General features: G+C 44.4%; 1 protein-coding gene and 1 pseudogene across 5 annotated transcripts; both read right to left on the reverse strand.

The window, feature by feature from the left end:
- Positions 1 to 2,484: 2,484 nt before the first annotated feature.
- smpd4 (sphingomyelin phosphodiesterase 4) lies at positions 2,485 to 18,021 on the reverse strand. Of its 5 annotated transcripts, none has more exons than XM_064972183.1 (20): positions 17,905 to 18,021; positions 17,427 to 17,512; positions 17,168 to 17,254; positions 13,942 to 14,078; positions 11,505 to 11,580; positions 11,286 to 11,394; positions 11,101 to 11,153; positions 10,835 to 10,986; positions 9,969 to 10,101; positions 9,795 to 9,860; positions 6,613 to 6,702; positions 5,723 to 5,871; positions 5,522 to 5,612; positions 5,303 to 5,400; positions 4,988 to 5,151; positions 4,650 to 4,855; positions 3,623 to 3,853; positions 3,365 to 3,496; positions 3,148 to 3,276; positions 2,485 to 3,067 (listed from the first exon to the last, which is right to left on the reverse strand). In XM_064972183.1, the coding sequence occupies exons 2-20, from the start codon at positions 17,463 to 17,465 to the stop codon at positions 2,744 to 2,746; spliced, it is 2,466 nt and encodes an 821-aa protein (XP_064828255.1). In that variant the 5' UTR covers positions 17,466 to 17,512; positions 17,905 to 18,021; the 3' UTR covers positions 2,485 to 2,743. The 5 variants fall into 5 exon arrangements, with proteins under 5 accessions (XP_064828255.1, XP_064828253.1, XP_064828254.1 ...); XM_064972181.1 differs by having other exon boundaries at positions 6,571 to 6,702; XM_064972182.1 differs by having other exon boundaries at positions 9,789 to 9,860.
- Positions 17,472 to 21,814, reverse strand: LOC135543802 (piggyBac transposable element-derived protein 4-like; annotated as a pseudogene).
- Positions 21,815 to 24,489: the final 2,675 nt, after the last annotated feature.

Genomic DNA, 24,489 nt, shown 5'->3' on the forward strand with positions numbered 1-24,489 from the left:
AAACTTTATAAATTAGCATTCAGTCAGTGGTAATTTACTGGAAGTCCTTCAATGGCCATGGTAGGAGTCTGTACTTTTGTTAGTGTGGGCTGAGCCTGCTGTACTGCTAGTCCCTCAATGCATTGTTTCTCAACCTGATCCTCTGTGGACACATTTTTAACAATGCTTTTTTATAAAAAAAAGTAGTTCATTGCATTCATGGTGGAGTCCAGTTTCATAATATTACCAAGCATTTTTCACCCTGCCAGCTCCTATTAGTTCTATTGAACATTGTGGCACCAACTCGCCTTCTGAACGTTCTAATCCCATTTTGTTGTACTATGTCACAATGGCAGTTTCGCTATAGTTGGCAATGGAGACCTACCTGCTCACGTTATTTATAGTTCAAATGTAAACAAAATGTTACTCTGAGGTTGTCCCATTGTTTACTATAGGGAAATATTGGTATGTCTGTCTATTTTTCCAAATATCTCGCAATGTGTATATTTAGATTTTTTAAATTGGACACCATTTTAATCATGATAATCTCTTTCTAATTAAGTAAGGCTGGGCAGTATATCTCGTCATCAAACGATAGACCAGAAATAGAAGTTGCCATTTTTCCCCCTACTTCCTCGTTATGCAGACATAAGCACACTTGGCACCATTGAGGTGCGGATGTTTACTTTCTACACGAGATGTTATATTTTTCAGTTTTGTCCAAAGAACAGATTGTAGTGGTAAAATAAAAAGGAATACAAGCTTAACTCCAGTCAAAACAGGCTCTGCGAACGTTCGATTCCATTCATTTGCTATGGGCACGCGCTAGTGTTCCAGTTTAGCCAACGAACGAAAGTCGTTTTCAGCCTTGGGTGAATTTTGACCCGTTCTATTGTCCAGCCTACTTCTGTATCTCCCTGCGATTCTGGAGTTCAGGCTATTTGAGGGCTGGGAGGGTCACCATTGCCTGGTTCCCAAAAAAAAGGTGCAGGGACATGGAGGAAGCAGTTCAACCATAGGTTCTGACGTGTCATTGTCCTGTAGATGCAACAACTGAATATTAATCTGAAGCAATGCACAAGTGTTGCCAACTCCTCAGTAAGGAAAGTAGCTACAAATCGCTAAATGACGCCATCACCTAATTGGCATAATTGGCCATGTGAACGTAATTGTGGTGGACGCTGTAGGAGAGGGGAATAATTTCGTGGGAGACAAAAAGCGAGTAAATAACACCCTAAATATGTTTAGAACTACAAATGAACTTTCCTCTATCGATTCGTTTTTTTTTTTATATGTCACAATTCCTTGGGACCGGCAAAAGTGACCCAAAATAAACAGTTACTTCGTTTTTTGTTTAGTTTCCTTAAATTGGTTTGGTTTTTAACCTTATGGTCCACTTAGGAGCCTACAAGTCACAGTAAAACAAACACTTTTAACCATAACATTGTTAATGTAGATTCTACTGTAAAACAATCTAAATGGACCAAAAAGAGACAATAGAAAAAACTGTCAATGGCAAATTATGGTAACTAGTCTGGCCCTAATTCAGTTTTTTTTTTAAATATATATATATTACGTAAACCAGGTCGGGATCAGCCAGCGGCGGCGATTCATTTGCAGTCTGGACACAGAGAGGTGAACATCTCCTGCTCTGACTGCAGCTGGGGGGGTGAGTCCCACGGCAGCACCCGCTGCTCGTTGAGAAGAGTAAGAACGATAGGTGCTTTCACGTCAGTCTCCAACAACACCAGAAAAAGTCGCTAGATTTGTCGCTAGTTGCTTTTTTGAAAATGTATCGCTAGAGGGGTCTGAATACTCACTAAATATAGCGACAAAGTTGCTAAATTGGCAACACTGGATGCAACGCAGGTATCCATATTGCGGTGAGATGAGACTTAACGTGGTTCGTAGACTGGGACATGAAGTGGTTGTGGAAAGTAAGGCTTATCAAAGCATATTTCATGGGACCAGTGGGGTAGATTTCGGACAGACTGTCGCCAGACAGTGTCTTAATTTAAGGTTAGGCATACGGTTAGCGGTTTGGTTAAGCTTACGTTTAAAAATCACATTTTAAGAAGATACATTGTAGAAATAAATCAGTCAAACCCTGCCTGTTGTAACTTGGCTAGCTAGCAAGTCCCACATCAATAATCGCGCAGAACCCCTTACCACAAACGTTCCCGAGCGCAAGGATTGTTCACCGCCACAATGTGCAAAATTCAAGAAAATTTGAACGAGATAAGGTCAATACACAGATCACCCACGTGCACTTACGATTTATTTTCCCTCTCACCTGTCTCTAGTGGACAAGCATGCCTGCATACGTTGCCATGACAACCAGACTGTCTCAATCGGTGGCGGAAAATACTGTCTGCCATTCGAATGCAACATTGTACAACTACATTTGTCGTCTTTGCAAGCTCACACATACAGACAAGCAATCATACAAAAACGATAAAGGCAAAGAATACCATATTCAGTTAAATGATTATCATCAATTCAAAATACTAGTGCAAGACTCATGTAACTATTTATTACACCGGTCAATCTTGTAATTTGAGGATAATCACCACCAACCTTTCAATGTTCAATTGAAAAACATTACATACAACTGTCAATCAGTAAAACTGCTTAAAAAAAGATTTTGCAAACTTCATCTGAAAAGCAATGCACTTGTATTTATTTACAAGAATAAAAAGAGACTGAATATATCAGATGGCCAAGCAAAGGCAAGTGGCAAAAAAAGCCTTTTCATTCCCCTGTGTTACTGGGACTTAAGTTTATCTCCAAACATTGTTATGAAGAGTCCATAGAGAAAGCCGCCTGTAAGGATGAGCAGTGTGCTGGATATGGGGCCGAATGAGAACAGCACCCCAAACAGGTAGAGAAATAGAAGCATCAGCAGGGTTCTGTAGCTCGCCAGTGTGCGCAGACTTAGCCGCGGCCGTCTGTTCCTCTCCGCTGTTCGCCGTGTCTCTGGGCTCCTCTGCCTGCCGTCCGCCATGACCTCGGGGCTGGCCAGGTAGTGTCGTCCCAACCGGCCCAGGAAGTCCGGCCGCGAGCACAGAACTTCCATGTGACCTCCGAACTGTGGAGGGGAGAACGGTTCTGATTACTGAATCCTTGGACTATGATAACTCAGATTCTGTTAGGCTACATATCACATACCCTCTCATTCACCAGGGACGAGATCTTGAAAAACAGTCTGACCAGGACGGCATTCTCATAGCTCCTGATGGGCTGAAGCTCTGGGTCTCCTTGGTACTCAATCTCAAATCTACGCAGTCCATTGATGATCTGCAAAAACATGACACATTTTTAACAATAATCCCTCTATGACATGGTTGGGGTTGTAGTTTTGGGTGAGTTGAATAAGTAGTCTGACCTGCATTCGGCCCAGGTCTGTGAGGATGAGTCCATTCTCACCCTGAACACAGTCTGGTAGCTGCCTGGAGTTCCCATCGTCCTGACCAGAGCCCAGGGTTGCCATCAGCTGAGAAAGCTGCCCTGCATTCAGCTGGAGACGAGACAGAATAGCATGACACATTTTCACCCAACATTAGTTGAATTAAGTTTGATTAATCTCAATTACAGCAGTTTAGCACATGCGAAAATCTTAAGGAAAAAGTCTGTGTAAACCTACACGAAATATCTGACAGAGGTAGTCCAGTGACCTCTCCAGGAACTCGTGGGTCTTCTTGACACATTCCCCAGTGTCATCCACCTCTCCTCCATTGAAGGTGTAGTTGAGGTCGGGGGAGCCCATTCCAAACCAAGACATGAAGGAGTTATTGGCCGCCACTTCAGCTGAGTGATCTGATATCCTCTTAGCTGTCTGCCTCGCCTGGGCGATGATCTGAATGAGCTTCAGGACCTACATCAAAGAAGGATGACAACAGTGACCATGCTTATATGCAGCCTCAAAACATCAGACTAAAGGAGTAGTTGTTGATTGGTTCTAGTGGTGCTGTGTGGCTCAGTTGTTAGAGCATGGCGCTTGCAATGCCAGGGTTGCGGGTTCACCTCCCACGGGGGACCAGTATGAAAATGTATGCACTCACTACTCTAAGTTGCTCTGGATAAAAGCATCTAAATCAGGGTTTCCCAAACTCAGTCCCGGGGCCCCCCTCGGTGCACGTTTAGTTTTTTGACCTAGCACCACACAGCTGATTCAAAGCTTGATGATGAGTTGGATATTTGATTCAGCTGTGTAGTGCTCAGGCAAAAACCAAAACGTTTACCCAGGGGGAGGCAGGACAGTTTGGAACCTGAGCTAAATGGCAAATGTAAATCTAAGATGAAGGGAAGGCCTGGGCGGTTGTGAGAAGCAAGAAGAACATAGTCTTCTCCAGAAAGTCAGCAACACACTACAGTTCAGAGCAATCTAATCTTGCAGAGCGTAGCTAGTTCATTTTACTCAACTGAGACTACAGTTAACTGATGACAAAATGTGTGAACAGTCAGCCTAGCAAATTCAATAAAGTCCACACAGACTGTGCTTGTAGCAGGTGGTTAAACACTAGCTAGCTCACCATTAGCCTCATTAGCACTTTTCTCCCAAAGTTGGGTTCAATTCCAGAAATGGGAATTGGAATAACAAACTTGCAAATCTGGAATTGAAATGAAACCACCCCCAAGTACCAACCACCCCCTGCCTCCACTCCACTCACCGCGCCCCTCAGCTCTGTGCCGAACATCTGTTTGTACTGGCAGTCCTGGCCCTCCAGGCCGTACACGTGGCTCTTCACCCTGAAAACCCCGTCTGTCACCACGGACTGCCGGGCAGACAGGAAGCTGCCACCGTGGCTTGGCGTGAGGAAGACCCGGTGCTGCCGATGGTGGAGGACGTGCTCCGGCTCCAGAAACAGCTGCTCTCCTGGGGAGGGACAGATAGGAGGGTTAGGGTAGGACAGGTTAGAGATAGCACAGTCTACTGTAGTTAGACATTACTATTAGTGCATCTGCATCACACAAGTATCATAAAACTAGGTGATGTTTCTGTTCTTACCTTTCTGAATCATCTCTGATAGGTTTGGCTGAGCGAAGACTTTGGCCACCCTGAAGACCATTAGTGCATTTTTGACGTTGACCAGGTCTATGCGTACCACCCTGTTGAGAAAGCCCTGAAAGAGCTTTGTGTACATGAGCAGGTTCTCCTGAACAAACAAGCCCCTGGTCAAGAAGATGGATCAGAACATTTTCGGAATCAGTAAGACAAATACACCAATATTAAACCGTGCCTCTGAGTAAAACATTTCAAGGATGCACTGCTAGCACACATTTATTTAGCCTGACCTATACTTTAATACAACAGATAACTCACCATTTCTCAGGCACACCTTTGTTCTGGTCTGTCTGAGGATTGGTATTCTCTCCTGTGTACCTCCACGGCTGGATATAGCTAAGCCACGTCTCCAACACCTAAACACAGTGGTGGTATAGAGATAAGAGCACAAAAAAAAAGAAAGTGGACAAAATGAGAGAGAGTTGTGATTGACACCAGCTAAGCTGAGAAGGTTGAGGATGGAGTTGGAACACCTACCGCTCTGAAGGACGCATCTAAAGGCCAGTGACCAAAGCAGTGCTGGAGGAACACATAGAGCTTCTGCTGGACAAAACGCTGCACCACCACCCTACAGAGACAGGGCCACAGTGAATTACAGACAAAACTAGAACGCCTGATTTCCTGGAGAGAACGTGGACCCTGATGTCTGACTATTGGGGTGCTCACTGCTCAGCTCACCTCTTGAACTCTTCCAGGGGGCTGGCGTGGGAGTGGGCCGAGGGAGAGGAGCAGACCTGCTCAGGCTTCAGGCTGCAGGAAAAGGCATGGAGGTGCTTCACCAGGAGACGCACCACCAGAACGTGCTCCTCTGTCGGGGTGAAAGTCTCCTGAAACAGCAGCCAATCACACAAAGCTCCTCAGATAACAATAACCAATCACACATTGGGCTTGGAACATTCCCCTAATCCTGGTTCCTCCCCTAGCCATTGTTACTGTTTCTCAAATTACCCTGCTGTTGAAAAAGCCTAGCTGAAAACAGAATTCAATCCGTGACTAGCTCAGAAACAGGCACATACAGTACTTCAAATTGATATTCAGATCCATTATTCTTAGAATGAGGAAAGTAGACAATTTGATGAATTATTTAATTGATTTAGGGCAATTTGGTTATTTATAATGTTTTGTATACTGTAGTAGTGTTTGCTCAATGGAAGAATGTGAGATGGGAAAGACAACAATGACACATTAACTAAGGATAGTGTGCAACACAGACATCCACATGCTACATACAATGAAAACGTCACTCTTCAAACTCAAAACATGCTTTGAAGGCACATTCTCCTTTCAAGGATACTTCTCTATGGGCCAGATCCTACTGTGAGATGTTTGACATTATGTGAATTTTGTGCCGTCAAAATGGGGTCCATCCAAGGATAGGGTCTTTGACTGGTTTCGTCAACCAGGCAGTTGGTTTTACAGAATGCACTGTAACGGCATTCAAATGTTTGTTTTTTTGTTGAAGAGAAGTAACCTTGACCTCCCCACCTTAACCTTAATACTACTCTGTCCTCAGGGCCTAGGTTTACCTCCAGCAGGCCCGGTGGGAGTGGATGAAAAGGTAAAAGTACTTGGTACGTGTCGAGGGTCCCAGAGCCAGGAGGGGTCAGGGGTTGGCACGGCATGCTGGACATACTGAGGCGATAGTGCAGCAGCGCCAGCTGTACGACCCATCACAACCAGGGGAGGAAGAGGGAAACGACAACACAGTTGGGAAAGGAGGAGAAGGGAAGGAGGTGAACATGAGAATAGAAAGGAGAAAAAAGGGATATAGTGCATCCACAAAGGAAAAGGAATGAACACCAAATATGGGAGAAAACAAGAAACAAAACAAACAAAAGATATTGGCCACAGGAACACAATGCTATGACAGCTAGGGTGATGCAGTAGCCTTTTCCACACAAGACAGGAGATTAAACAGTAAATATCCTCATCAATGAGGCACAGAAGACACAACACATGGTTAATAACATGGTTTGTTATTTTAGGTTGAAGAACAGTCCACAGATAAAAGGATTGTTTCTGTCCAATGGCCATGACGGGGGGGGAATGGGATACTGCATCTCTTACACTATGGAGGACCACATACTTATCTTAAATTGCATAGTTTAACAGACTGGGAATTAGAGGTCGACCGATTATGATTTTTCAACGCCGATACCGATTATTGGAGGACCAAAAAAAAGCCGATACCGATTAAATCGGCCGATTGTTGTTGTTGTTGTAATAATGACAATTACAACACTACTGAATGAACACTTATTTTAACGTAATATAATACATTAATAAAATCAATTTAGCCTCAAATAAATAATGAAACATGTTCAATTTGGTTTAAATAATGCAAAAACAAAGCGTTGGAGAAGAAAGTACAAGTGCAATATGTGCCATGTAAGAAAGCTAACGTTTAAGTTCCTTGCACAGAACATGAGAACATATGAAAGCTGGTGGTTCCTTTTAACATGAGTCTTCAATATTCCCAGGTAAGAAGTTTTAGGTTGTAGTTATTATAGGAATTATAGGACTATTGATCTCTATACCATTTGTATTTCATATACCTTTGACTATTGGATGTTCTTATAGGCACTTTAGTATTGCCAGTGTAACAGTATAGCTTCCGTCCCTCTCCTCGCCCCTACCTGGGCTCGAACCAGGAACACATCGACAACAGCCATCCTCGCAGCATCGTTACCCATACAGAGCAAGGGGAATAACTACTCCAAGTCTCAGAGCGAGTGACGTTTGAAACGCTATTAGCGCACACCCCGCTAACTAGCTAGCCATTTCACATCGATTACACCAGCCTAATCTCGGGAGTTGATAGGCTTGATGTCATAAACAGCTCAATGCTTGAAGCACAACGAAGAGCTGCTGGCAAAACGCACGAAAGTGCTGTTTGAATGAATGCTTACGAGCCCGCTGGTGCCTACCATCGCTCAGTCAGACTGCTCTATCAAATCATAGACTTAACATAATAACACACAGAAATACGAGCCTTAGGTCATTAATATGGTTGAATCCGTAAACTATCATCTCGAAAACAAGACGTTTATTCTTTCAGTGAAATACGGAACCGTTCCGTATTTTATCTAACGGGTAGAATCCACAAGTCTAAATATTCCTGTTGCACAACCTTCAATGGTATGTCATAAATACGTAAAATTTTGGCAAATTAGGAGGCCCAAACTGTTGCACATACCCTGACTCTGCACGCAATGAACGCAAGAGAAGTGACAATTTCACCTGGTTAAAATTGCCTGCTAAGATGGATTTCTTTTAGCTAAATATGCATGTTTAAAAATATATACTTCTGAGTATTGATTTTAAGAAAAGCATTGATGTTTATGGTTAGGTACACATTGGAGCCAGGACCGTCTTTTTTTTGCGAAATACGCACCGCATTGATTATATGCAAAGCAGGACAAGCTAGATGAACTAGTAATATCAAACATGTGTAGTTAACTAGTGATTGATTGATTGTTTTTTATAAGATAAGTTTAATGCTAGCTATCAACTTACCTTGGCTTACTACATTCACGTAACAGGCAGGCTCCTCGGGGAGTGCAATGAGAGGCAGGTGGTTAGAGAGTTGACTAGTAACTAAGGTTGCAAGGTTGAATCCCTGAGCTGACAAGGTAAAAATCTGTCGTTCTGCCCCTGAACAAGGCAGTTAACACCTTTCCTAGGCCGTCATTGAAAATAAGAATGTGTTCTTAACTGACTAGCCTAGTTCACCTCTTGATAAAGGTGAAAAAAAATAGATCGGCCAAAACGATGTCCAAAAATACAGATTTCCGATTGTTATGAAAACTATAAATCGGCCCTAATTAATACGCCATTCCGATTAATCGGTCGACCTCTACTGGGAATGTACTAGGTTACTAAGGGACAGCAGGGATGGGAAGGGTATGGCCTGTACACCATTGGGGATTTGACAGGTGTATGGATCATGATAAAGGGTGGTGGCTAAATGATACATGAACAGAAGTAGAGTTGGCAACCAGCCTAGCAGCCAAATAAACAACAGAGAAGGGCACTGAAACAGTTAATGGTGCCACACACACAGCATGCACAGGTCATGCGGGAAGCTAAAGCACTACTACCAGATACACATGCCAAATCAGTGCAGAACATTTGCTCTGCAGTTGCCCATAAGCCAATGATTCAGCAACAAAAAAAAATAAGCCTGCCTTTCAAAAACAATTACAAATGCCTGATGTTTACTGTGCCCTATTTTGATTGGTTTAACATTGAACTTTGATCATTTTGATAGCATTCGTGTTTCCTAATCTGTGCAAATAAGGAGACTATAGATCAGTACAAACCAAAGCCAGACCTCCCTCTGCCTGATTTTCCAGTTACCCTCAAAGAAGCATAAGAAACAGCAACTAACATACAGTATACCCATCTATGCAGTGCAAATGAGATGGATAGAAACTACATTTTTATAGCCCAGGTGTGGGAGTGCAAGTCTTATAGAAATACTCCCCTCTAGTTGAAAATAGGACAATGTGACCCTTTTTGTGTCCCAGTCAGGGGACAGGTTGATTTGACGCTGATCACCATGTGGGGTCCATGTCTGTGGCTTGGAGGAAGCTCTAGCAAGGCACTCGAGTGGGACGAGCCCTGCCGTTGTTCAAGTGAGGAGGGGGGGGGGGGGTTCATCAGCCAGTCAGCCGTGCGTTGCTGCCGTGCAGGGGTGAAGGGGGAGCTTGGTGGTGGGAGGGTCCATGTGACATGCTCTTACCTTCACCTGGGGGGACTGCAGCTTCTGGTACATCTCCAGGGAGTAGTGATGCAGCCAGATCTCCACAAAAACCTGGGGGTAACACGCAAACACACGTCTTATTCCCGATTCCCTAAACACCTGACTGACATCATTCAGACTAAATGCATTCATGACTGACAAAGGATGAAGGAGCCTCACCTGTAGTAATGCTTCTGACCTCCAGATCTCCTGGGCTGCAGGGTCAGCAGTGACCGAGGGTTGATGGGATATGTGGCGCTTGAGGAGGCTGGTGCTGTGGATGCCATACCCTGCAAAAGGCACGCTGGGAGCCCTGGGTGCCAAAGACATAACCGTGAGCTCGGAGTTATAGCATGAGGAAGGAAGGAGAAACTAAGAGGAGCCATAAGGTAAAAGTGTGTGCTCTTATTGGACAAGTTCAGGTAGCATCTTTTCTCACCCTACTGATCACAACCCTTTCACATAAACCAGTGGTGTAAAGTACAACTTAAGTCATTTTTGGGGTATCTGCACTTGAGTTGACTATTTATATATATTTTTTTTCACAACTTTTTATTCCACTACAATTCTAAAGAAAATATGTACTTTTTACTAGCATACATTTTCCCTGACACCAAAAAGTACTCTTCACTTCTAATGTTAAGGCAGGACAGAATTATGGTCCAATACATATCAATACAACAACTTGTCATCCCTACTGCTTCAGATCTGGCGGACTCACTAAACACAAATAATGTGTTTGTAAATTATGCCTGAGTGTTGGAGTGTACCCATCTGTCGTTAATAAAAACTGTGCCATCTGGTTTGTATAGCTTTTACTTTTTCTCAAGTAAGATTGAGTACTTTTTCCACCACTGTACTTAAGTACATTTCAAACCAGATACTGCTTGAATAAAAAAGTTTAAAAGTATTTTCCTGGGTGACCTTTACTTGAGTAATTTTATATTAAAAAGGGTATATTTATTTTTACTCAAGTATAACCACTGAGTACTTTTTACACCACTATCAGAAACATTTTGATAAGACCTATCCCCACTGTAGAGTACCTGGGAGCAGGTGGAGACACAGAGCCTCTATTGTCGGCGAATGGAGAGGGAGGAACGCTGCCCTCTGTAGGGAGGAAGTACTTGAGGTAGGTGTCCACAAGCACAAAGTACGCATTGTCCAAGCTGCTCACATGCTGGCCCAGAGGGTAGTTCTGAGAAAATCACATCAAAACTATCATTTTAGGTCAAATAAGTCTGATTATCATGGAAGTTATCACAAACTATGAAAACATTTACTGTTGTAATGACAGTTGAGTAGGGTTTACCTTTGGTGTGATAAGACTGGAAGCAAATATGAACATGTAATATTCAAATGGATCTGCAGATGGTTTAAGGACATACCACCAGACTACAAAACAAATGTAAATAATGTAAGCAAACATTGTCATTGTCCACATTGTATGTTTGTGAGAAGGTGAGGACTGAGAGTGAGTTTGAGCATCAAGGATACTGAGCGCCAGGCTGAGTGTCTGAAGACCAGACAGAGGAAACTGCAGCTTGTTGTGAAAAAGTGGACAATCTGGTAGGACACCTTCCTGTATAGATGCCTTTACAGGACCCTGCAAGAGAAAAGAACATCCAAGCTTTACACCAATCACTGTTGTGGACGACCTTGCTATGTTTCAAATTGAGAAGAAAAAAAAAATGTTTAAAAAGGGATGAGACTTACAGGGAGAAAGCTGACAGGTATTTCATACTTGTACTCCTCTGCTTGAAGCTTGTACACCAGCTTCATCATTGGCCCACTGAAAAGCATATACAATCATAATTAAGTCAGTATACAGTCGATTACTATTTTTCGAAAAATGCTTTTTATAAAGTCATTTATGCTGGGGTGGCAGGTAGCCTAGTGGTAAGAGCGTTGGGCCAAAAAAGTTTGCTGGATCGAATCCCCGAACTGACATGGTAAAAATATGTTGTTCTGCCCCTGAACAGGACAGTTAACCCACTGTTCCCCGGTAGGCCGTCATTGTAAATAAGAATTTGTTCTTAACCGACTTGCCAAGTTAAATAAATGTCCAATTAAAAAATAAGAATACAATGTAATGTTCCTGAGGGGTTGTCATAGACACACCGTACTGGTACAAAAGAGACATTGTACAGCAACATACATTTTATTTTTGTATGCATTTTTTCACCTTTATTTAACCAGGTAGGCAAGTTGAGAACAAGTTCTCATTTACAATTGCGACCTGGCCAAGATAAAGCAAAGCAGTTCAACACATACAACAACACAGTTACACATACAGTGCATTCTGAAAGTTTTCAGACACCTTAAATTTTTCCACAATGTTATGTTACAGCCTTATTCTAAAGTGGATCAAATAAAATTTTCCCCCTCTTCAAATCTACACACAATACCTCAATGACGAAGTGAAAACAGGTTTAGAATTTTTTTGCAAATTACGAATAAAAAAACAGAAATACCTTATTTACATAAGTATTCAGACCCTTTGCTATAAGACTCGAAATTGAGCTCAGGTGCATCCTGTTTCCATTGATCATCTTTGAGATGTTTCTACAACTTGATTGGAGTCCACCTGCGGTAAATTCAATTGATTAGACAGGCGTGTGCCTTTCCAAATCACACACCTATCTAGATAACAGTGCATATCAAAGCAAAAAACATGCTGTGAGGTCGAAGGAATTCTCCATCGAGCTCCAAGACGGGATTGTGTCGAGGCACAGATCTGGGAAAGGGTACAAAAAACAATTCTGCAGCATTGAAGGTTCCCAAGAACTCAGTGGCCTCAATCATTCTTAAATGGAAGAAGTTTGGAACCACCAAGACTCTTCCTAGAGCTGGAAGCCAGGTTAAATCTAGGGAGAAGGGACTTGGTCAGGGAGGTCACCAAGAACCCGATGGTCACTAACAGAGTTCTTCTGTGGAGATGGGAGAACCTTCCAGAAGGACAACCATCTCTGCAGCACTCCACCAATCAGGCCTGTATGGTAGAGTGGCCAGACGGAAGCCACTCCTCAGTAAAGGCACATGGCAGCCCGCATGGAGTTTGCCAAAAGGCCTCTCAGACCATGAGAAACAAGATTCTCTGGTCCGATGAAACCAAGATTGAACTCTTTGGCCTGAATGCCAAGCAGCATGTCTGACCTGGCACCATCCCTAAGGTGAAGAAGCAGGGTGGTGGCAACATCATGCTGTGAGGATGTTTTTCAGCAGCAGGGACTGGAAAACTAGTCAGGATCGAGGGAAAGATGAACGGAGCAAAGTACAGATAGATCCATGATGAAAACCTGCTCCAAAGCGCTCAGGACCTCAGACTGGGGTGAAGGTTCTCCTTCCAACAGGATAACAACCCTAAGCACACGGCCAAGACAACACAGGAGTGGCTTCGGGACAAGTCTCGAGTGGACCAGCCAGAGCTCAGACTTCAACCCGATCTAACATCTCTGAAGAGACCTGAAAATAGCTGTGCAGCAACGCTTTCCATCCAACCTGACAGAGCTTGAGAGGATCTGCATAGAATAATGGGAGAAACTCACCAAATACAGGTGTGCCAAGCTTGTAGTATCATACCCATGAAGACTCAAGGCTGTAATTGCTTCCAAAGGTGCTTCAACAAAGTACTGAGTAAAGGGTCTGAATACTTATTATAAATGTAATATTTAAGTTTTTTTATTTTAAATACATTTGCAAAAATGTCAACCTGTTTTTGCTTTGTCTTTATAGTGTTATTGTGTGTAGATTGAGGGGAAAAGTATTTAATCAATTTTAGAATAAGGCTGTAACGTAACAAAAATCAAAAAAGACAAGGGGTCTGAATACTTTCCAAATGCACTGTAATACATACTGTGTGTCACAGTGAAGTGACACACACCAAAGTAACATTAACAACCTATGTGTTTGGAAAGTCTGTTTAATAATACGTTCTTTAGATATTTTGTCTCACATTATCCCTGTTTTAATGACCAACCGTCTTGCCCACTGGCATAGAAAGTTGAAATATATATATATATATATATTTGTAACTTCTGGTTTCCCACGGACTGATTTTCGTGCAACCGAATACAATAGGGAGCAACGCTGTAGTGTAAATACACGAGCATTGCAAATAGCAGCTAACACCAAAGGAGCTTGTGAGGCCTACCTAGGATCGAGAAAGTCCATGACGATGTTGTACTCATTGCTGCGTGCCTGCAGGAATTGCAGGTTCCAGCCCATGATGACCCCATCCAGACTGCCAAAAACACTCTCTACAAGCCAGGGGAAGATCAGGTGCAGCTCCTGAAGAGAGAACGATATTAATGCTGTCAGTCACAAGCTTACCTCCATTATTCCTGCTTAAGTCTCCCTCCACAACAATGTCATCAGATCATAGAGAGGAAACTTCCAGTGGAAGACAAGAGGATGAATGAAATTGGATAACATGGTTGATTTGAGCTGAACCGGTTTGGGTAGGGATATTCAATGCTCTTTCTGACCTACTGCCAGATAGGTGCTCTACCTCTAACGGGCACACGCAGAGTGAGGCATCTGCAGTGTAGCAGCGGTTCCTGAGACACTGATTTCCAGGAACTGTGTCACCCTACCCTGATATCCCCTCTGATCCCACCATACCACACAGTAACAGCTGCCTAGACACATTCCACATTGGCATGAAAGCCTGGAGAATCCAACTTATGGATCTGCCCCAACCCTTTCAAAAGATAACATAAAACACTAGTAAGTCATAAACCTCCAAGCAACTAAGAATGACAGGGTAGGCAATAACATATCTGCCACACTGATCCAACATGGAGGCTCCTCAGGAGTGCATGCTTAGTCCCCTCCTGTACTCCCTGTTCACCCACGACTGCGTTGCCAAGCATGACTCCAACACAATCATTAAGTTTGCTAATGACAACAGTGGTAGGCAGATCACAACGATGAGACAGCCTATAGGAAGGAGGTCAGAGACCTGGCAGTGTGGTGCCAGGACAACAACCTCTCTCTCAACATCAGCCAGACAAAGGAGCTGATCGTTGACTACAGAAAAAGGAGGGCTGAACATCAACGGGGCTGTGTAGTGGAGATGGTCGAGAGTTTCAAGATCCTTGGTGTCCACATCACCAAAAAATGATCATGGTCCAAACACACCAAGACAGTCGTGAAGAGGGCCCGACAACACCTATTCCTCCTTAGGAGACTGAAAATATTTGGCATGGGTTCCCAGATCCTCAAAAATTCTACAGCTACACCATTGCGAGCATCCTGACCGGTTGCATCACTGCATGGTATGATAAGTGCTCGTTATTAGGCCGAGCAGTTGCCATAGGGTCATGTGTACAGACCAGTTCATCACTGGGGCCAAGCTTCCTGCCATCCAGGAACTATGTACTAGGCTGTGTCAGAGGAAGGCCCAAAATGTTTTCAAAGACTTCAGTCACCCAAGTCAGTGGAATAATAGTTAAGACATCAAAACACTGAAATAACACATATGGAATCATATTGTAACCAAAAAAATAATCTTAAATCAAAATATATTATATTTGAGATTCTTCAAAGTAGGCACCCTTTGCCTTGATGACAGCTTCAAATCAAATTGTATTTGTCACATACACATGGTTATGCAGATGTTAATGTGAGTGTAGCGAAATTCATGTGCTTCTAGTTCCGACCATGCAGTAATATCTAACAAGTAATCCAACTTAACAAATGCTCACTCTTGGCATTCTCCCAACCAGCTTCATGAGGTAGTCACCTGTAATGCATTTAAATTAACAGGTGTGCCTTCTTAAAAGTTAATTTGTGGAATTTATTTCCTTCTTAATGCGTTTGAGCCTATCAGTTGTGTTGTGACAAGATAGGGGTGGTATACAGAAGATAGCCCTATTTGGTAAAATACCAAGTCCATATTATGGCAAGAACAGCTCAAATAAGTGAAGAGAAACAACAGTCCATCATTACTTGAAGACAAGGTCAGTCAATCCAAAAAATGTCAAGAACTTTGAAAGTTTTTTCAAGTGCAGGCGCAAAAACAATCAAGCGCTATGATGAAACTGGCTCTCATGAAGACCCAGAGTTACCTCTGCTCCAGAGGATAAGTTCATTCGTTAACAGCCTGAGAAATTTCAGCCCAAATAAATACTGCACAGAGTTCAAGTAACAGATGCATATCTACATCAACTGTTCAGAGGAGACTGCATGAATCAGGCCTCCATGGTCAAATTGCTACAAAGAAACCACTACTAAAGGATCCAGGTTGTATCGCATCAGGACGTGATTGGGAGTCCCATAGGGTGGCACACAATGGGCCAAGCGTTGTCCGGGTTTGGCCGGAGTAGGCCGTCATTGTAAATAAAAATTTGTTCTTAACTGACATGCCTAGTTAAATAAAGGTTAAATTAAAATAAAATGGACACCAATAATAACAAAAGACTTGTTAGGGCCAAGAAACACAAGCAATGGACATTAAACCGGTGGAAATCTGTCCATTTGATCTTTGATCTCTGCGTGTGTGGTTCCCACCGTGAAGCATGGAGGTGTGATGGTGCTTTGCTTGTGACAATGTTCGTGATTTATTTAGAATTCAAGGCACACGTAACCAGCACGGCACCTCAGCATTCTGCAGCGATTACGCCATCCCACCTAGTTTGGTGACAATCACCTGACCTCAACCCAATTGAGGTGGTTTGGGATGAGTTGGACTGCAGAGTGAAGGAAAAGCAGCCAACAAGTACTCAGCATATGTGGGAACTCCAAGACTGTTGGAAAAGCATTTCAGGTGATGCTGGTAGAGAGAATGCCGAGTGTGCAAAGCTGTCATCAAGGCAAAGGGCGGCTACTTTGAAGAACCACAAATATATTTAGATTTGTTTAACACTTGGTTACTACATGATCCCATATGTATTGTTTCATAGTTTATGTCTTCACTATTATTCTACAATGTAGAAAACAGTACAAATAAAGAAAAACCCCTTGAATGAGTAGGTGTCCAAACTTGACTGGTACTGTACATGTACTAATTACCTCGACTAACCTGCCCACCCCGCACATTGACTCGGTACCGGTACCCCCTGTATACAGCCTCGTTATTGTTATTTATTGTATTACTTTTTATTTTTTACTTCAGTTTATTTAGTAAATCATTTCTTAACTATTTCTTGAACTGCTTTGTTGGTTGTAAGTATGCTTGTAAGTATGCATTTCACGGTAAGGTCTACACCCGTTGTTTTCGGCACATGTGACAAATACAATTTGATTCAATTTTTTATCCAGACTTGACAACTTGCTTCAAATTTGACATAGTTTGGACCTAAGCACGCACAATTCAATCTCTAACAACACATGCAAGATAGACAACTAACAACGCTGGTCTCTACAACAAACTGCACCTTTGCAGGGTAGTCATCAATGACCTTCACCAGCTCCTGGCACCGCTGGAGAAAAGGTTTGGTGGTCGAGTCAACTTTCAGATTGGCCTGTAACGAGAAGAGAACATCATAAGAGAAGACAACAGTTACTGCTGTCACAGTGTTAGATAACTGACGTTTTGTGACATTGTTTTGGCTCATGAGAACTTCAGGCAGGCAACATATATTTCACATGAAACTTGCTCATGATGAGCAATACAATATAGGAGTTACCACTAACCAGAAGAAAACTGGGCTGTTGCAAGGCTGGGGCAGCCATAGAAGATTATATTCGCGACGGGTCACGTTTCAAAATCCACTTGACACCTGGGGAGAACACAAAGCAGAAAGGGTTGAGAGGGGCTTTGTTGACATTTCTTTCTGTCAAGCAAACTAGCTAGCAGTAGCACCATTGCTAGCTAGATAAGTAACGTTAGCTATGAGTACAGAGATGGATACAAAATGTTTAAACATAGGAAGCAAGATAGCTCGCTAGACGATACAGTTAGACGTGGCTGAAACCATGGCTTGGCTAGCTAGCTAGCTAGCTAGCTAACGTTAGCTAATATCAGCCGGCTAGCACTAACGTCTGCTAGCTAGCTTTCTGTACAACTAAGCTAACCCATCTATAACAATGTGGCACTGGCAGGCAGCAGCTGACGGTACGGTACAAAATAGTCTCATCTCATTATAGAAAATAAAACTGCAGTGTGTCTTACCTCCCTCGACTACAAATTTTCAGACTTTTGAGTTCCAATCTACCGCGTTTCCATTACACACAGCAGAGTGAAGCGAAAAGATGTCATTTCCCTAAAAGGATATGGCACGCGACCGCAGTTTTCTTGTGAACACAGCGCACCCATGTGGATAGTACTTTAGGGAAGGAAGAGTCAGGTAGGCTAATCTAGGTAGATGGCAGTGTTGCAACAAAACAAAACAAAAATGTCGTAAACCAAGGTTTATAGCTGGCTCATAGACCACGTGGAATTGTGTTAAAGCAATATTACTAACTGTTAAATATTGTTACATTTACCTCCTAAGTGTATCAACAATTAATCAATAAGGTTAATCAATCATCATGGATATTATATGCATGCAAATGTATTGATAAGGAATTCAACTAATCTAAATCAAGATAAGTGCAAAGTATGCTTTTTGGAATTGGAAAGATAAGTGTGCTTGTGTAGCCCAGTATGTCGCATAACTATTTGGTTTGTGTGTATTTATTTGTGTTTCAATTTCACAGTGACATGCCCCAATGCTATTGAGTATTAACTCCCAGGGGGCCAGCCCTACTCCATACAAAGCATATTACATCCTGTTTTGATTTAAGTGCACTCACCCTTCACAAATACCCTTGGAGTTCCCTGTTCTGCCTGGAAATTAGGCAGTATGTCAAAATGATTAATCAATGGCTGATGAATCATTCTAATTTCATCACTTTAAAGCAGAGCTTTATTGCAGGTGCATCCCCGTCCAGACACTCAATAATCTCCTGTCTTTCTCTGTGGAGGCCAATGTGGGTTTATCTGATATGATAATACCTCTGATGTTCAAACACTAAAAACCTCATGTGAAATGGACATGTGTTCTTCTGGTATTAGCCGAAAGGCAGGTTACCTAGTGGTTAGAGCGTTAGGCCAGTAAAAGAAAGGTTGCTGGATTGAATCCCTGAGCTGACATGGTAAAAATCTGTCATTCTGCCCTTGAACAAGGCAGTGAACCCACTGTTCCTCAATAGGCTGTCATTGTAAATAAGAATTTGTTCTTAACCCTCCCGTCGTCCTCGTATTGTTTCTAGTACCCGCGTCCTCCGGGTCACCCTGTCCCATCCTGGCTAAAGGCCCAATGTGCGCAAGTGTGACAGTATGCGTGTGAACAGCCTTTGTATATGTATTTCTTACACCTGCAGCACACCGTGTGTGTCTTGGAGTCCTTCTTGGGTGGGCAGAGCTGACACCTCTTCCTCTTACTTGCCCCGGTGGCCGGGGCAACGAGCGGGGCAGCGGCCGTGCCAGGGGCGGGCCCCTCACGTTGTTGACCACGAGCCGCCGCCGTAGCACTCTGTAGGACTTTGACAAGTGCTGACGCCGCTTCGGTGTGGGGGAGATGCTGCCTTCTTTGGATCAGCGGCTTCACAAGTGCCTTTCCCAGCTGCTCGAGGAACACCCTGCGCTTGTTCCGCTTGCGAGGCATCCAGTCAGGCTTGATCTCTCGCCATAAGGACAAAGGCGTTGTAGGAGGACACGTCGAGGATGTTGTGGAAGACGACCAGGGGCCAGCGTGAAGTCATCCGTCTGCAGCTGTAGGTGCCGACCACCTTGTCTAGGTTGTCCACGCCGCCCTTGTTGCAGTTGTATTCTAGGATGACGGCCGGCTTCCTGTCGCGGCGATCGCTAATGTGGCCCTCTGTGTGCAGCGTGCTCAAAAGTAGCACATTCTTGTTTTTCTTTGCCAGATAGGACACTAGAGTGGCGGTGGGCGTGAAGGCAAACCTGGAGGACAGGACCTGTCTGCCCCTGGACTCGAGCAGTGCGGGCGGGAGCTCGGCTTTGTTCTTTCTCACCTTGTTCACCATGGTGAGGTTCCACTCGAGGAGCCGCTGGCCCTGTTCGTAGGAGGTGAAGAAGTTGTCACAGGTGACGTTGCGACCGCTCAGTCCCGTTGTCAGATCGAGGATGACGCGGATCCCCTGGTTCTTCTCGGGGCCTCCGCTGGCCGCCTTGCCGGTGTACACTTGCATCTTCCAAGTGTAGCTGGACTTGGTGTCGCAGGCCACCCACGACTTGATGCCGTATTTCGCCGGCTTGCTGGGGATGTACTGACGGAAAGGACAGCGGCCTTTTGGAAAGGGGACAAGAGATTAGTGTCGTTACTGTCTCATTGGGGCCAAAGGCCTTTTGTGTTACACACGCTGCTAGTGCTGCCACAGCCGCTGCTACAGCTACTACCTCTCTATAGGCATATACGTACACGCTCACGCACACGCACATTCACACGCACACGCACGCACAGTACCTCTGAACGGGACCAGTTGCTCGTCCACCGGCACGTCAGGCCCCGGGTTGTAGAGGGCCGGCAGTCGCGCCTCCCACAGGTCCCAGACCTCTCGTATGGCTGCGAGTTTGTCCGTGGCGAGTCTGGCGGGTCTCGACTGGCGGTCGTCGAATCGCAGCAGCCTCGAGTACCTGTGAAAGACCTTGAGCGGCATGGTAGCTCGGAACACGGTCCTGCCGCTCTCGGCATCCCACAGGCTTGCCACAGCCTCGCCTCGGGACCTGTAGACGCCCGCTAGGATCAGCAGCCCTACGTAGGCGCGCAGGTCCGTGGCGTCCATGGGTCGCCAGCCGTCGCCGTATTTTCTGGCCCCGTGCAGGTTCGTCATTTCCACAATTATTCTTTCTATCGCCGGTGTGACAAACAGGTGGAAGGCGGACTCGATGTCGCGGGCCTGGGTCGCGGCATAGGCCGTGGGGTCCAGAGTCTCGTCCGGCCCGGCGTGGCAGATCGCGAGGGCCCTGCAGTGGCGGCCGAGGCCATGGGCCGAGGAAATCTCTTCCTCGCGTTGGACCTCGTGCTCGTCCTCGGGTGCTTCCTTGGGCCATCCTCAGAAGAGGGAGAAAAAGCATTGTCGACCTCGCGGCGCTCGGGGTTGTATTCCTCCCCGTCTTCATCTTCCCGAAACCTCTTCCTCTTCCTCCTCCTCCTGGGAATCTGAGTAGTCTTCTTGGTCCACGCTGGACAAGATCTGTTCTAGAATCTGCGCGGCCGTAAAACGCACAGCCATGGCCGCTCGACTCTACTGATGGGGTCCACTGAGTGGCTGGGAAGAGCGCAATTGGCACGGGTGGGGCGCAGGTCACTTTGTGTGTGTGTGTGGGTGTGTGTGTGTGTGGGTGGGTGTGTGTGTCGCTGACAATATTAGTATCCTCTCCTAACGTACGGCCGGCTGGCCGGCTTACGCGGGAGACCGAGACCTGAAAATGCACGAGGCTTGCTTGCGCGCTTGTGTGTAGCCGTGTGCAGTTGACCCACCCCACCCGAGCAACAATAACACTTGGCTGCTCTCTAGCACACAGCGGAGCATGTATGGACCTGTGCAGTGGCTGGCTGGGTTGTTCTGACGCACAGAGCGCAGAGCGGGGAGCCACCCACAACCTCGCCACACTCGCAGACTCTCTACTACACTCAACGGCATATGCCTCGCCAGTGGCTGGCAGGTTCGCTCTGATCAAAGAGCGCAGAGCGGGAGCCCTGGAAACACAGGGCCTGGGTCGCTCTGACCCACGAGCACAGAGCACAACAATAACACTTGGCTGCTTTCTAGCACACAGCGGGGCATTTCTGGACCTGTGTAGTGGCTGGCTGGGTCGCTCTGACCCACGAGCGCAGAGCACAGAGCGGAGAGCCAGGCACAACCTCGCCACACTCGCTGACTCTCCACTACACTAAACGGCATATGCCTCGCCAGTGGCTGGCAGGGTCACTCTGACCCGTGAGCGCAGAGCACAACAATAACACTTGGCTGCTCTCTAGCATACAGTGGGGCATGTCTGGACCTGTGTAGCGGCTGGCTGGGTCGCTCTGACCCAAGAGCGCAGAGCGGGGAGCCAGGCACAACCTCGCCATACTCGCAGACTCTCTACTACACACAGCGGGGCATGTCTGGACCTGTGTAGTGGCTGGCTGGGTGGCTCTGACCTCAAGTGGCTCTGACAACCTCACCACACTCGCAGACTCTCTACTACACTCAACGGCATACGCCTCGCCAGTGGCTGGCAGGATCGCTCTGACTCAAGAGCGCAGAGCGGGAGCCCTGGAAACACAGGGCCTGGGTCGCTCTCACCCGTGAGCACAGAGCACAACTTTAACACTTGGCTGCTCTCTAGCACACAGCGGGGCATGTCTGGACCTGTGTAGTGGCTGGCAGGGTCACTCTGACCCACAAGCACTGAGCGCAGAGCACAGAGCACAGAATGGGGAGCCAGGCACAACCTCGCCACACTCGCAGACTCTCTACTACACCCAACGGCATACGCCTCGCCAGTGGCAGGCAGGGTCGCTCTGACCCACTAGCGCAGAGCACAGAGCACAGAGCGGGAGCCCTGGAAACACAGAGCCTGGGTCGCTCTGACCCACGAGCACAGAGCACAGAGCGGGGAGCCCTCCACACACAGGACCTGGGTCACCCTGACCCCAGGACCACGGGAGGGTAATCTGACTTGCTTAGTTAAACAAAGGTTACAAAGGCAGTGGTGTAAAAAAAACTTTAAAGTACTACTTAAGTAGGTTTTTGGGGGTATCGGTATTTTACTCTACTATTTATATTTTGAACAACTTTTACTTCACTACATTCCTAAAGAAAATAATGTACTTTTTACTCCATACATTTTCCCTTACACCCAAAAGTAATTACATTTTGAATGCTTAGCAGTACAGGAAAATGGTCTAATTCATGCACTTATCAAGAGAACATCCCTGGTCAACCCTCCTGCCTATGATCTGGTGGACTCACTAAGCACACATGTTTTGTTTATAAAGGATGTCTGAGTGTTGGAGGGTGACCCTGGCTAACCGTAAATAAAAACAACACAAGGAAATGGTGCAGTCTGATTTGCTTAATATAAGGAATTAGAAATCATTCATACTTTTACTTTTGACACTTAAGTATATTTTAGCAATTACATTTACTTTTGATGCTTAAGTATATTTAAAACATAGGACGGCGCACAATTGGCTCAGCGTTGTCTGCATTAAGGGAGGGTTTGTTCATGCTTTAAAGTAGGCCTTCATTGTAAATCAGAATTCTTAAAAATGTAATTTAAATCAAACCAAATACTTTTAGACTTTTACTCAAGTATTATTTTACTGGCTAACTTTCACTTTACTTGAGTCATTTTCTATTTTTAATTTTACTCAAGTATGGTGCTTTAGAGTATGGCAGAGGAGATAAGTAATAGGAAGGAATGTAAAAACACAGTTTTAATGGATATCATCATCATCCCTAGGCCTCTTTACACTACACTACTTTGAAGACACAAACTAGGTCCAGGAAAGATACTTGTGTAGTGTAAAGAGAGGATCAAGATTCAAATCTCTCTTTTTAAGAGATCTACACTGCATACCCCCTTTGAGTGGTACAGTGTAAAGACTATAGCTGTTCGAATACCCATACTAACATACTGTATATTACATACTTAATGAGTATATACTACATACTATATACTATTAGTTAATTTTAGTATACTGTAAACGAACAGTATCCTTTCAGTTGAGCATACTAACTCTTCACAGGTCTACCGGAAGTTGATGCTGTTGCCATGCAACATCTTGCTACCAAGGTAAAGACAGTTTCAGGTTGGATATTCAACAATATTCGCCTGTAGTTTACCTTACATCCACCAACAGCAGTTAGGTACTATTAACATAGTGACAAATCAAATTGTTCAAATTTCAATAGCTCTTTAACCATTACTCCTAAAACTTTCAAAACTGTTTGTTGCTTACCAGATGGCATAGACACACATTGCACACACTTTTTGATTGTCGATTTACAACTCGCACTATTTTAAATTATTTATTTACATTTTTGAATTTCAATAGCTCATTGGTCATATGACCTACTGACTTCAAACAAGGTTCAGAATGTCCACTGACTACTCTTCTATATTGCACACCCTTTAGTTTGTCCATTTTCATCTCACATGATTTTACATTAAGTTTTCAAAATAAAAAATTTCAATAGCTTCTTGGTCATGTGACCTACTGACTTCAAACAAGATTCAGAATGTCCACTCAGTGGGCCTACACATTGCACACCCTTTAGTTTGTCCATTTTCATCTCACAAGATTTGACTAAAAAAATTCAAAATTTAAATGTCAGTGGACATTCTGAACCTTGTTTGAAGTCAGTAGGTCACATGACCAAGGAGCTATTTAAATTTGAAAGTTTGAAAAATTAATGTAAAAACGTGTGAGATGAAAATGGACAAACTAAAAGGTGTGCAATGTGTAGGCCCACTCAGTGTACATTCTGAACCTTGTTTGAAGTCAGTAGGTCACATGACCAAGGAGCTATTGACATTTTTAATTTGGAAAAAGTCATGCAAAATCATGTGAGATGAAAATGGACAAACTAAATAAAGGGTGTGAAATATAGAAGGGTAGTCAGTGGACATACTGGACCTTGTTTGAAGTCATTAGGTCACGTGACCAAGGAGCTAGTGAAATTCAAATGTAAAAAAAAGTTTGTACTAATTCAACTAGGAATACAAAATGCTGCTCACATTTCCACGTTTATTAGC

The sequence above is a fragment of the Oncorhynchus masou genome, chromosome 8 (assembly GCF_036934945.1).
Source record: "Oncorhynchus masou masou isolate Uvic2021 chromosome 8, UVic_Omas_1.1, whole genome shotgun sequence".
Taxonomy (NCBI): domain Eukaryota; kingdom Metazoa; phylum Chordata; class Actinopteri; order Salmoniformes; family Salmonidae; genus Oncorhynchus; species Oncorhynchus masou.

Coding starts and splice junctions, on each gene's coding strand:
- smpd4 (XM_064972180.1), bottom strand. CDS start 17,465: ATGGCTGCCCCAGCCTTGCAACAGCCCAGTTTTCTTCTG. Junction 10,102..10,834: donor GTGTCTCCACCTGCTCCCAG/GTACTCTACAGT, acceptor TTTGGCACCCAG/GGCTCCCAGCGTGCCTTTTG. Junction 5,872..6,570: donor TCCCACCGGGCCTGCTGGAG/GTAAACCTAGGC, acceptor CTGCTGTTTCAG/GAGACTTTCACCCCGACAGA.